Source organism: Procambarus clarkii, chromosome 82 (assembly GCF_040958095.1).
Source record: "Procambarus clarkii isolate CNS0578487 chromosome 82, FALCON_Pclarkii_2.0, whole genome shotgun sequence".
Lineage (NCBI taxonomy): Eukaryota > Metazoa > Arthropoda > Malacostraca > Decapoda > Cambaridae > Procambarus > Procambarus clarkii.
The window spans coordinates 1,369,456-1,382,580 of record NC_091231.1 but is presented as its reverse complement, the minus strand read 5'-3'; the positions used below and the strand labels follow the sequence as shown (position 1 = coordinate 1,382,580).

At 43.6% G+C, this 13,125-nt stretch overlaps 1 protein-coding gene across 18 annotated transcripts in view; it reads left to right on the top strand.

Moving 5' to 3' along the window:
- The window catches only part of LOC123764254 (ATPase family AAA domain-containing protein 2), a 184,430-nt gene extending 174,396 nt beyond the window's left edge, over nt 1–10,034 (top strand). For 17 of the 18 annotated variants that reach the window (XM_069315765.1, XM_069315763.1, XM_069315762.1 and 14 more), the window contains 2 exons: nt 3,389–3,594; nt 6,886–10,034. In XM_069315765.1, the coding sequence (XP_069171866.1) occupies nt 3,389–3,594; nt 6,886–6,936 (257 nt within the window). In that variant the 3' untranslated portion in view covers nt 6,937–10,034. The remainder of the gene's footprint in view (nt 1–3,388; nt 3,595–6,885) is intronic. The other variant, XM_069315777.1, reaches the window with a different exon arrangement.
- The last annotated feature ends 3,091 nt before the right edge of the window (nt 10,035–13,125 follow it).

Sequence of the window (13,125 nt, the reverse complement as noted above, 5' to 3'; positions counted from 1 at the left end):
TTGGTTATGGGAAGAGATTATATGTTCCTTAATGGAGCCCTGTTGTTTATGCATCGTTAAACGCCTAGAAAGAGATGTTGTTGTCTTGCCTATATACTGGGTTTTTTGGAGCTTACAGTCCCCAAGTGGGCATTTGAAGGCATAGACGACGTTAGTCTCTTTTAAAGCGTTCTGTTTTGTGTCTGGAGAGTTTCTCATGAGTAGGCTGGCCGTTTTTCTGGTTTTATAGTAAATCGTCAGTTGTATCCTCTGATTTTTGTCTGTAGGGATAACGTTTCTATTAACAATATCTTTCAGGACCCTTTCCTCTGTTTTATGAGCTGTGGAAAAGAAGTTCCTGTAAAATAGTCTAATAGGGGGTATAGGTGTTGTGTTAGTTGTCTCTTCGGAGGTTGCATGGCTTTTCACTTTCCTTCTTATGATGTCTTCGATGAAACCATTGGAGAAGCCGTTATTGACTAGGACCTGCCTTACCCTACAGAGTTCTTCGTCGACTTGCTTCCATTCTGAGCTGTGGCTGAGAGCACGGTCGACGTATGCGTTAACAACACTCCTCTTGTACCTGTCAGGGCAGTCGCTGTTGGCATTTAGGCACATTCCTATGTTTGTTTCCTTTGTGTAGACTGCAGTGTGGAAACCTCCGCCCTTTTCCATGACTGTTACATCTAGAAAAGGCAGCTTCCCATCCTTTTCCGTCTCGTAAGTGAAACGCAGCACGGAACTCTGCTCAAATGCCTCCTTCAGCTCCTGCAGATGTCTGACATCAGGTACCTGTGTAAAAATGTCGTCAACATACCTGCAGTATATGGCCGGTTTCAAGTTCATGTCGACTAAGACTTTTTGCTCGATGGTACCCATGTAGAAGTTTGCAAACAGGACACCTAGGGGAGAACCCATGGCGACCCCATCTACTTGCTTATACATGTGCCCATCCGGGCTCAAGAAGGGTGCCTCTTTAGTACAAGCTTGGAGTAGTTTCCTCAGAATACTTTCTGGCATGTCAAGAGGAGTACAGGCTGGATCACGATACACTCTGTCGGCTATCATTCCGATTGTCTCGTCCACAGGTACGTTGGTAAACAGCGATTCTACGTCCAACGAGGCTCTTATCCCTGTGGCCCGTGCGCCCCGCAGTAAGTCCACAAATTCTCTGACCAAACTAAGTTCCAAAGGGCAACGAAGGACACTACAGCCGAATTAAAAGCAAAGGTCAACAAACTGATCGAAACTGTGAACGCCAAGAAATCCGGACTCCACCTGCCAAAGATCATTGGGGAATATAAACCTGGATATGCGTATGGAAATGTCAAGACGCACAAGCCTGGAAACCCACTTCGGCCAATCATTAGCCAGATACCCACACCCACGTACAGACTGGCGAAGCGACTCAACGGCCTGCTGACTCCTTATGTTCCTTGCGCCTTCAGCCTGAAGTCTCCAAAGGAATTTGTGGACTTACTGCGGGGCGCACGGGCCACAGGGATAAGAGCCTCGTTGGACGTAGAATCGCTGTTTACCAACGTACCTGTGGACGAGACAATCGGAATGATAGCCGACAGAGTGTATCGTGATCCAGCCTGTACTCCTCTTGACATGCCAGAAAGTATTCTGAGGAAACTACTCCAAGCTTGTACTAAAGAGGCACCCTTCTTGAGCCCGGATGGGCACATGTATAAGCAAGTAGATGGGGTCGCCATGGGTTCTCCCCTAGGTGTCCTGTTTGCAAACTTCTACATGGGTACCATCGAGCAAAAAGTCTTAGTCGACATGAACTTGAAACCGGCCATATACTGCAGGTATGTTGACGACATTTTTACACAGGTACCTGATGTCAGACATCTGCAGGAGCTGAAGGAGGCATTTGAGCAGAGTTCCGTGCTGCGTTTCACTTACGAGACGGAAAAGGATGGGAAGCTGCCTTTTCTAGATGTAACAGTCATGGAAAAGGGCGGAGGTTTCCACACTGCAGTCTACACAAAGGAAACAAACATAGGAATGTGCCTAAATGCCAACAGCGACTGCCCTGACAGGTACAAGAGGAGTGTTGTTAACGCATACGTCGACCGTGCTCTCAGCCACAGCTCAGAATGGAAGCAAGTCGACGAAGAACTCTGTAGGGTAAGGCAGGTCCTAGTCAATAACGGCTTCTCCAATGGTTTCATCGAAGACATCATAAGAAGGAAAGTGAAAAGCCATGCAACCTCCGAAGAGACAACTAACACAACACCTATACCCCCTATTAGACTATTTTACAGGAACTTCTTTTCCACAGCTCATAAAACAGAGGAAAGGGTCCTGAAAGATATTGTTAATAGAAACGTTATCCCTACAGACAAAAATCAGAGGATACAACTGACGATTTACTATAAAACCAGAAAAACGGCCAGCCTACTCATGAGAAACTCTCCAGACACAAAACAGAACGCTTTAAAAGAGACTAACGTCGTCTATGCCTTCAAATGCCCACTTGGGGACTGTAAGCTCCAAAAAACCCAGTATATAGGCAAGACAACAACATCTCTTTCTAGGCGTTTAACGATGCATAAACAACAGGGCTCCATTAAGGAACATATAATCTCTTCCCATAACCAAACCATCGCCAGAGAAATCCTAGTAAACAACACAGAAATCATCGATAGATACAGCGATAGCAGGCGGCTTGACGTTTGCGAGGCACTACACATCAAGAAGTCAACACCAGCAATCAACAGCCAATTATTGCACAACTATATTCTACCCACCTCAAGACTCCGCTCCAATATAGAAGCATCAAGAAATATGGACCAATAGGCTTTCTACAAACACTTCTATTCAATACCCATTGTTTCTGTTCTGTCTTGTGTTGATACTTTTAATACCCTATTAATATCCCCTAGTGTTCTGTCTTGTGTTAATGCCACATCACCCTTCCCACCTCACTCAAATGTAATGCCACATCACCCTTCCCACCTCACTCAAATGTAGATATAAAATCAGGGAAACGCAAGTTCTAATCAGTTGTGTATTTGTGAAGTCTTTGAAAATGTAATAAGTTTTACGAAACGCGCCCGTGTCGCGTCAGACTAGAAATAAAAATGAATTTTGGAGAAGTGATTTTTGATTTACCTCCAACAGTGAAGCGTAATGTACGAAAGATTGAGAAAATTCGTGTTAGAATTATTAATCTTACTTTTTCGGTCATATTTAATAATATATGTCTACAGGAAAGACTGCTACCAAAATATACTAATATATATATATATATATATATATATATATATATATATATATATATATATATATATATATATATATATATATATATATAATGTGTACTACTGATATCAGATTTTGAAGTGTATTTTGTGTTGGGGTCCCCAGACTAATGTGGTGAATGTTCTCTTCTCAGTGTCGTCATCAGAACAGGGAAGTGGCAGCGGTCCCTCTAAGTGCAATGGAATCACAATTGACTGGGGTCATTTAGAAGCTGTTTATGAATCGTGCATATCTGCCACTGAGGATTCGTCTGTTGATGAGTTATTGCGTCTTCATACTGCAATTTATTCACTTGTACACAAGCACTTGGGAAATGTGAATCGTCTCCACCTTCTTCAGGTTTGTTTCACTGTATGACAAGTTAGCATTAAATTTTGTGTACCATAGTACAAGAGCATTTGTAACTGAAAATACTGCAAAAATATCAATTGCTTGGATAAATAATGGTTACATTTTCTGAATTTGGTACTTAATTGCTCCCAATGGCAATGCCCTCCTGGTCAAAGGACAGGTCTCTGTTCCATTTTATATCTTGTATAAATTTTCTTGTTGTGCTTTTGAATTTTCTGAATTTATTTCTTGTCCTGGTATTTTGGAAGGCTCCTTAATGCTAACTACGTAGACAGTTCCACCCACTTGAGTCAGTGCCAGGCTCTTATAAGTTATTGTAAGCCTACTGGAAACTGGAAGGTGAGTAAACTAAAACATACAAACAGCAAGATAACCAAAGCATAGCAAAGAAAAGTACAAAGCCGAGAGACTTAATTAATCATGCAGTCATGAAGCAGTTGTGTTGTTAGTTGCACTTGTGCACCACTAGGGGGAATGTACATCTTCCCTCTCATTACCCTTGAACCTCGCTCATTTTGTTTGGCATGCACATTTGATATGGTTACACCTCATTCCTGTCATCTCTTCGAGTCCAGGTTATTCAGATAACAGTTGTCCATCATGGACATTGTTTTTGTGCCGCGGGGATCATTTGCTTGTATATATGTTCTTTAGTGTTTGCTTCACAAAGCATGTTTTATTATACCCCAATTTCTTGTATGTAACTGATAAACTGTTCACCTAGAACTGCACATCAGGGAGCCGGCCAGCCGAGCGGACAGCACGTTGGACACGTGATCATGTGGTCCTGGGTTCGATCCCGGGCGCCAGCGAGAAACGATGGGCTAAGTTTCTTTCACTCTATGCCCCTGTTACCTAGCAGTAAATAGGTACCTGGGAGTTAGTCAGCTGTCACAGGCTGCTTCTTGGGGGTGGAGGCCTGGTCGAGGACCGAGCTGCGGGGACACTAAAGCCCCGAAATCAACTCAAGATAATCACATGTCTAGAGTAATTATTTCTGGATGTTTGCTGTTGTTGCCTCTGCTTAGCCAGGGTTATTTTCCCAAGTGAGTTCGGATGGGCTGTCTCTGAAAGTGCCATACTCCTGTGAGAGAGCTGCACCCTGAGCAGTGCATGGGTTTTTTTTTTACTCCTCTGTATGACTTTGAGGATGGAGACAGTTTGGGGGCTTTCTTTGAAGGTGTTCGGTGGTTCCACGTGTTTCCCCTCTTCCTCTCCTGTTCAACGTAGCGTGTCTTTGGTCACTTTGGCATCCTTCTTTGCCAGGTCTGCCCTTGTTGGCTTTGCTTTTTAAAAGGTTGGAATTTGTCAGATGGTGGCTGCAGGATGGCTTTTTGTTGTGGAGTTTAGTGAGCATGGGATGCTCTGAGTCAGTCATTTTGTGTTATGGTTTCTGGTTGAGCAGTTGGTTTCTACATAAGTTAATGGCAGGTACATGATGTCCGGGGTTCTCGGTTTCCTGGAGGCACATAACTGGTAGGCTGATTTGGCCAGATCATTTATAGCAAGTAGTTATGTTGTGCGTCCTACTCTGGCACCTTGCCATCTATTATTGCAATTAACAGTGATGCTGGTGGTATTATATTATTGTTATGGCACCCACCAATGAACTAAGCTAAAACCCATTGCTCAGATCATTGCTTTAACCCTTGGGCAGCGCAGCTATTAATAGCTGACAACAAAGCTGTGCACAAGAAAAAAATTCCTTCTACTAACATTGTTAGTAGAAGGAAGTTTTCTTCTTTCCTCGTTTGAAGGAAGAAGAGAAGGAAGTAGTTTTCCCTTTCTTATCATGGGGGGGGGGGGGGGAAATCGTAGGGGACATATTTTGCCCAGAATATGGCGAGGAAGTCTAGCAAGATACAGGCACTGAAAAGTACACGTCCGGGGCAGATCTCCTCCAGCCGAGCCATCACTTGGCTGGAGAAGACCAGCCACCTGAAGTCTTTCTTTGTGGTGTTCCACAGAGATGACCCAATTATTTCAATGTTTATGATTGATTTGTTTCTGTCTTTGTTTTTGCATTAATATTATTCAATAGTGTGTGGTCTGATATATTTATATAATGTGAGAACCATTGCTGTACTCAAAAGTATGGTGAGCATATTAGTTATTCAACTATGTTCATCAAACAATAAAAGAATATTTTTATTACACTATACTCTACACATTTTATATATACAAGTATCATGTTTTGTTCATCATAACCGTACAACTAAGCTGGTATGGTGTCCAAACAGCATAGTGGCCACCATACACTGACAAGTCATACACTAGCCAGCTGACAATGCCACCTCCCTCTCCCCTCACCAACATTGCTCCTCACAGCATGCTATGCACATCGCTAATTCTCATCACAATGCTGCTATTATCAGAATCCTGATCACTAAATCCTGCAAATAAATAATTTTCCACAATAAACATCATTGTGTTCACTGATATCTGAACTTTTTTTTTCAGCCTTTATCACAGGTTCATTTGTAATACTGTCATCGTTAAATAATAGCTGTTACATATATGTGTTTACATTTGTAAGCAATGTTGTGGTCACAAGCTGAACAGCAGTGCTGTTAGCTCATGCTGCATGTGCCAGCCTTGGTTGGTCACAAAGTACTAAGGCCTTCAAACCCAGGAATGGTACCCATGATTTTTAATTTAAATGGCGTCTGTTTACTGGGGCCCTCAGGCAGCTGATGTGAACCTTGTGTAGCCACAGGACTTTTAAACTTTATGTGGTACTTTAACAGTATATTGTATATACAGTGTGCATTGTGCAGGTAATTAGACCAAAATCATATGCAGTATGATTAGTTCCAGTCAAGGGTTGAAGCAATAATCTGAGCAATGTTTTTTAGCTTAGTTCCTTGGTGGTTGCCATAACAATACCACCAACACCACTGTTTATTGCAATAACAGATGGCAGGGTGCCAGAGTAGGACATGGTCACGCATAACCACTCACTTTGAATGCCCGGAGGCCAAATCAGCCGACCAGCTGTGTGCCTCCGGGAAGCCAGGGAACCTCTTTTGACGTCATGTACCCGGAGCTAACTTCTGTCTCTCATATTTCACCCACAAAACTATTACTCTTTTTATGCAATAAATATGCACTGCCTCAAGTAGGGTGGCCCATGCTTCTGTCGAGTACAGTAGAACATGTGGAGATATAAATGTACCAAATTCAATATCTATGAGGCAGGGCCCAAGAGCTAGTGCTCACGTGTTTGTGCCAACTGTTCAATATTATTGACTTACTATTTATATAAATGTTTTTTTCTAGGATACTGAAGCTGAAATTAGGCGTTTTACACAATTCCACAAGAAGAGCTGAGTGTGTGGGATTGTAAGCTGGAGTATATGCCGGGCATGAAAGTGTTGTGCTCTTGACGTAGATTCTCAAGACTCGTGTGTACTGCCTATTTCACTATGAAATACTGGGGGTAGAATTTTCCATGTTTTATTTAACAAGCATTGTATAAAAATATTCTTGGTATTTTCTTTATTATAATATAAAGAGTGTTTGAAGTTCTAATTTTCAAAATACAGAGATGTGTAATATTATATTTTAGATTTGAGTTTTAATGGTTTTGCAGTATTACCAAAGTTCTAAAGGTGTATGTGCTATAGGTTAAGTGATTCTCTATAATATATTTACAACAGATTAGTGGTCTGTTAGGTACCTGATTATTTTGCAACCAAAATATTTTCATTAATTTAATAGTCTTATAGTGTTGCACAGAGCTGAGGACTTTGGTCTTTTTCTATTTCTTGATCATTTTAGTGTGAGAATCAGTAATTATGAAGATTTCATCTGCATGTAGGAACACTGATACCAGAATTATTCATTATACCATAAATAATTTATGAAATATCATACCTTGCACACATTCATTAATGTTTAAGCCACTGTATCATAAAGTCTTGAAAGTCATTCTTCATGTTCTTCATAATTGGTGATCAATCTGCCTGTGTCCTGCTATTTTGCTACCCTTGCTCAAGGTATTAGGTTAGGGAACAATCAGATGAATATTACTAAATACTGTTAACATATGTGTCACTGCCAGTATCATCAACCATTCACCTACACTGCCATATTCACAGGTGAGCAATTTTATGCTGTAGCCTAAAGGTAGAAGTGTTGATATTTCAGTGTTTGCATTAGTACTTGCTGCTACCTCTATATCCCCACTCCTCTCTCCCCCCCCCTCCCTCTCCTCCCCCCCCCCTCCCTCTCCTCCCCCCCCTCCCTCTCCCCCCCCCATAAACTCCTTCCTTGTAAGTGGTTTTCATGGAACCAAGTGATGGGTGGAGTAATATTTGTGCCAGATTTGGAAAAAAAACTCTGCACTAATATTAATATTCATTCCTTACAATTCAGTTTGTCGTATGGGGAGTTTCCCACTCATTATTTGTGATATTTAAGTCATTGCTCTTATTTCATGTGATGCCTATTAGTTTATTGGCAGTTTTGTTGATTTGTTTGGCTATATATATTATCAACTTAATTTATTGTAAATGGCCCGACAGTTATGTGGGCACGTCTATTGTCGAAGTAATGTTCAGTTCATGAAAATGTTTTCAAACCTTTCTTACCAATAAATACTGTACTGATATTTAATTTTGTTTGTCGACATTTGTTATTAGAGACCTCACTAACATGGTCTGGGATGTTACTGGGACCTCACTAACATGGTCTGGGATGTTACTGGGACCTCACTAACATGATCTGGGATGCTACTGGGACCTCACTAACATGGTCTGGGATGTTACTGGGACCTCACTAACATGGTCTGGGATGTTTCTGGGACCTCACTAACATGTCTGGGATGTTACTGGGACCTCACTAACATGGTCTGGGATGTTTCTGGGACCTCACTAACATGTCTGGGATGTTACTGGGACCTCACTAACATGGTCTGGGATGTTACTGGGACCTCACTAACATGGTCTGGGATGTTACTGGGACCTCACTAACATGTCTGGGATGTTACTGGGACCTCACTAACATGGTCTGGGATGTTACTGGGACCTCACTAACATGATCTGGGATGCTACTGGGACCTCACTAACATGGTCTGGGATGTTCCTGGGACCTCACTAACATGTCTGGGATGTTACTGGGACCTCACTAACATGTCTGGGATGTTACTGGGACCTCACTAACATGGTCTGGGATGTTACTGGGACCTCACTAACATGACTGAGATGTTACTGGGACCTCACTAACATGTCTGGGATGTTACTGGGACCTCACTAACATGGTCTGGGATGTTACTGGGACCTCACTAACATGGTCTGGGATGTTACTGGGACCTCACTAACATGTCTGGGATGTTACTGGGACCTCACTAACATGGTCTGGGATGTTACTGGGACCTCACTAACATGTCTGGGATGTTACTGGGACCTCACTAACATGTCTGGGATGTTACTTGCCTTTGTGTGTCATTTAAAGTCAATGTTTGGACAGGTTTTTGGCCACTAAATTTGGAAAAACCTCATTAGAAATTTAGCCCTTTACAATTTTGTTATGAGAAATGTTTTATGTGTACTATTTTCTTTGTTTTCTCTCACTGTTTTTAGACAATATCTTAATAATGCATAGAGAGATTAACTTCTTAATTGAAACACACATTCCTCAGCATTGATTATCATGTATTGGTAGCCTTTATTGGAATACCAATTTTGTATGCTATGTTTCAAGGCAGAATTTAAGCAGTGGTCCATTTGTGTTTTTTATCCAGGTTTGGATGAAACAAGCTTTATGGTGATGTATAGTGAACTTTTGTTTGATTTGTAATCTAGACACAATCTTGAAAACTGATATCTAAGGCTGTATGGATTCCCCCCCCCCCAAGTAATTGATGACTGATGAGCTCTGAATTTGTTGTAGTCATCACTTTATGCAGTATTTTGGTCGAGAAAGGATTGGTATCATTAGTGTATTTACACAATCTATAATTTACACAATTATTGTGACCTTGAGGGTGTTCCTTATTTTACTTTATATCTTTTCAGTATTATATTTAATGCTTATATTATAGTCACCAACCCCCAATATTATTTAATCTTATATGTTAGATTCAATTTCATTTCACCAACATTTTCATTTTGCTCAAGCCAGCATTCACTGCATCTCTTAATCACCAAGACATTGAGTTCACAGTGTTAACCTGACATCACTTTTGACCTTTAGATGTCTTGCATCTTAAATCATTTCATTAAATTTCAAGGATCTCACATATCTTAGAATTTATATAAAATAGGGCAGATATAAATGGTTATAGGCTGCAACTATTCTTTTAACTTATTATTTTGTGATCCCTGTTTAAATTGCATTTTCTTTAGCATCTTTGTTTTTTGTGAAAATATAGTTTAGCAATTCAATATATGGGTTTTTTGTATGGCATTAAACCATCATGAAGTTTGTTTGATGTTTATTTGTTCTTTAAAAGACTGCTGTATATTTTGTAATATTGAGTAGGCAAAGATAAACCTTTTGATATCATATCATGAGGTATAATGCAAATATATGATTCTTGGTCAATTGCTTAATAAAGTTAGGCATCACTCCCACTACAAAAATGGAATAAAGTGCACTTTGTTTTATCTACATCACTGTATCAATGATTGCAAGTTCTGTATACAGGAAACCCTAAAAAATTCATATTAAATAGCTCCAGACCTAATCCATATTTCAATCCAGGTTTCTGAATTTTTTTGAGTATGTTTCTCCCTCCCCATCCAGCCCGTTGGCGCAGTGAGGGGGCTTAGTAGACGGCTGCTGGAGTGTGATGCTCCCTGGGACAGTCCTCTGTCCTTTTGTGGCCTTGCACTCCTGCTGCTGTCTTATCTAATTGTGCCGGATCGCTTTTCCTTTTCCTTATGTTTCATTTTTCTGCCCCCTCTTCTCCTATCTGCTTGTAGTTTCCTGCCGACCTTTTGCTTGTTTTGGTTATTCCTTTGGACTTCTTCTATTTTAATGCCCGGGTGCCTGAGGAGGCATACTCTTGCACCCATAGAACTGTAGTACCCGACGTCTCGAGCGAGGGGAACCTTTTATTGTCAATCCCCCTTTCGTCGCTGAACCTGATCTCTACGGACTGACGGTTCTTAAGGTGGCGTTTGTTGGGCGTATACTCACGACGCACCCATAGGGGGCCCTGGCATGATCGGCGATAGCTTCCTGTTGGGTGTCCTGCCTCTAATTGGGCTCCATGGTGGGTATGGGGACACATTCGTGGATGAATTTCTCTCTTCGTCTGTATGTCGATGAATGTTTCTGTTGTACCCTCTCAGGCTCATGGGGTGGGCAACCAAGCCCCCTAATCGGCTTATATTGGAAGACCGGGCTCTGTAGCCCCCGCTGCGTTGAGCCCCAACCTTGCTCCTCCTTTGACCATCCTGACATCTTCCCCCAGCTTCCCTCCCTCCTCTGTGGTTGGGTCGAGCCTCAAGCCCCCAGTGGTGACCACTTCGTCCCCTGGTGCGGCTAAGTCTCTCGTTATGACTACTGCGCCTTTTATCCCCTCTCTCTCTGGGGGTTCTCAACGCCATCAGCACCACGGCCGCACTCGCTTGATTCCTTCCCGTACTGATGCGTATCAGGCCTTGTTTGGTCCCACTTCATGGGCCAAATACTTTGATCTCCCTCCTGATTCTGTGCCTCCTGATGATTTCTCCCTCCATCGGCATCTTGTTGATTCCGTGGATGCCTCTGTTACCTTCAACCCCACTCGTCTTGGTACGTGTGTCATTGCTGCTCCTTCTAAGGATGCAGCTTCGCGCTTGGTTGCCTTATCCTGCCTTGGCAAGATCCTTGTTCGGGTCTCAAAGAACGCTCGGTTGAATGCCAGTGTTGGCACTATTCTCCTTCTGCCCCATGTTGCGACTGGTGTTCGGAATCTGCAGGACTGCCACAATGATATTCGGCATATCCTTGATGCCCAAGGCCATTCTGTCCTCCAGGTAGACTCGTTTACTCGTCCCCCTCGTGGGCGTCGCCGTCAACCCCTTTGGGTTGTGAAGATTACCTTTGATGGTAGGACCCTTCCACCCTCTGTCATTCTTGCTGGTGCCAGGTGCTCTGTCCAGGAGTACATTCCTTCTCCTAGGGTCTGTAACAAGTGCTGGAGGTTTGGGCATGGTGCCCTCCGGTGCTCTGGGACTGTCTCTCTCTGTCCTTTGTGTGGGGGCGAAGGCCACTCTAAGTCGGAGTGCACTTCTTCCCAGGCTCGCTGCCTCAACTGTGGTGAGGCCCATCCTACCTTCTCCCGTACCTGTATCCATTACAAGCTTGAGGCGGCCGTCCTCATCTTGAAGCACCGGGAGCGTATATCTTTTCCCGAGGCGAGGCGCCAGGTTTGCCGGCTCCCGCCTTATGCTAACGTCTCTTATGCTCTCGTGTTGCACTCTTCCTCTCCTCGTCCTTCCCACCTTCCTCAGACTCACAGCCGTTTCCGGGCCTTGGACCCTGATACGCCCACTGCCCCCTCCTCTGTTCCTTTGAGTTCTGTCCCGTAGGGTCCCCCTCCTGGTCCTCAGTCTGGGGTTCCCCTTCTTTCTACCCGGTCTGTCATGTCTCCTGTGTCTTCTTCCTCGTCTCCCTCCGATCCTCCTTCCCATCCTTCTCCTCCCTCTATTGACTCTTCCCGCCGCCTGTCGATGCAGGCTGATATCCTTCGCTCTCCTTCCGGCCATCGTGTGTGCTCTCGTTCAGCTTCTCCGGTTGAGACGCTGGAATCCGTTGCCTGGTACGTAGTTGCTGGGACACCGGTCTCTCTAAGTCAGAAGCGTAAGCCTGGCTCCTCTCCTTCCTCCTCCCCAGCGGGTAAGAAGGCTTCGCTTTCTTCCTCGGCCCCTACTACTGGCTCTATTGCTCCTTCCCCTCCCATTTCAGTGGTTGTGCCCCATGTTCCTGCTATGGAGGTTTCTTTGGCCCCCGCTTCCCTCTCGGTTGCTGCCCTTGCTGAGGTGCACTCTCCTCTTTCTATTCCCCCCTCTTCCTGCTGCTGTCCTTGACTGCTCCTCTCCGTTGTTTCCTCCTCCAGACACCGCCCGCCCACCTCTGGTCTGTTCTCCTGCTTCCTTCCCTCCATCTTTGCTCAGTTTACCCATGCCCCCTAACCCTGACTTTGCTGACCCTGATCCCGACCCTGATCATCTTTAACGTACTATGTTGCTCTTTCGCCTTTGTTTCTTCTTTGTTCTCTGTTGTTGTCCTTTCTCTTCTCGTCGATGTCTATTCTTCAATGGAACGTTCGAGGTTATTACGCCAATTTCCTCGAACTCCAACTTCTAATTTCGCGGTTTTTGCCCCTTTGTGTCTGTCTCCAGGAGCCGATGCTTGGTGCTCATCCTGGTCGCTTTCGTGGCTATTCCTTTCTTTCCCCCCCCCCCCAGCTGTTGTTGGGGCTCCTAATTCTTCTGCTCTCTTGATTCGCTCTGATGTTCCCTTTGTCCCCTTACTTTTTCTTCGCCTCTCCATTGTTCTGCTGCTCGTATCTTTGTGGGGAAATGG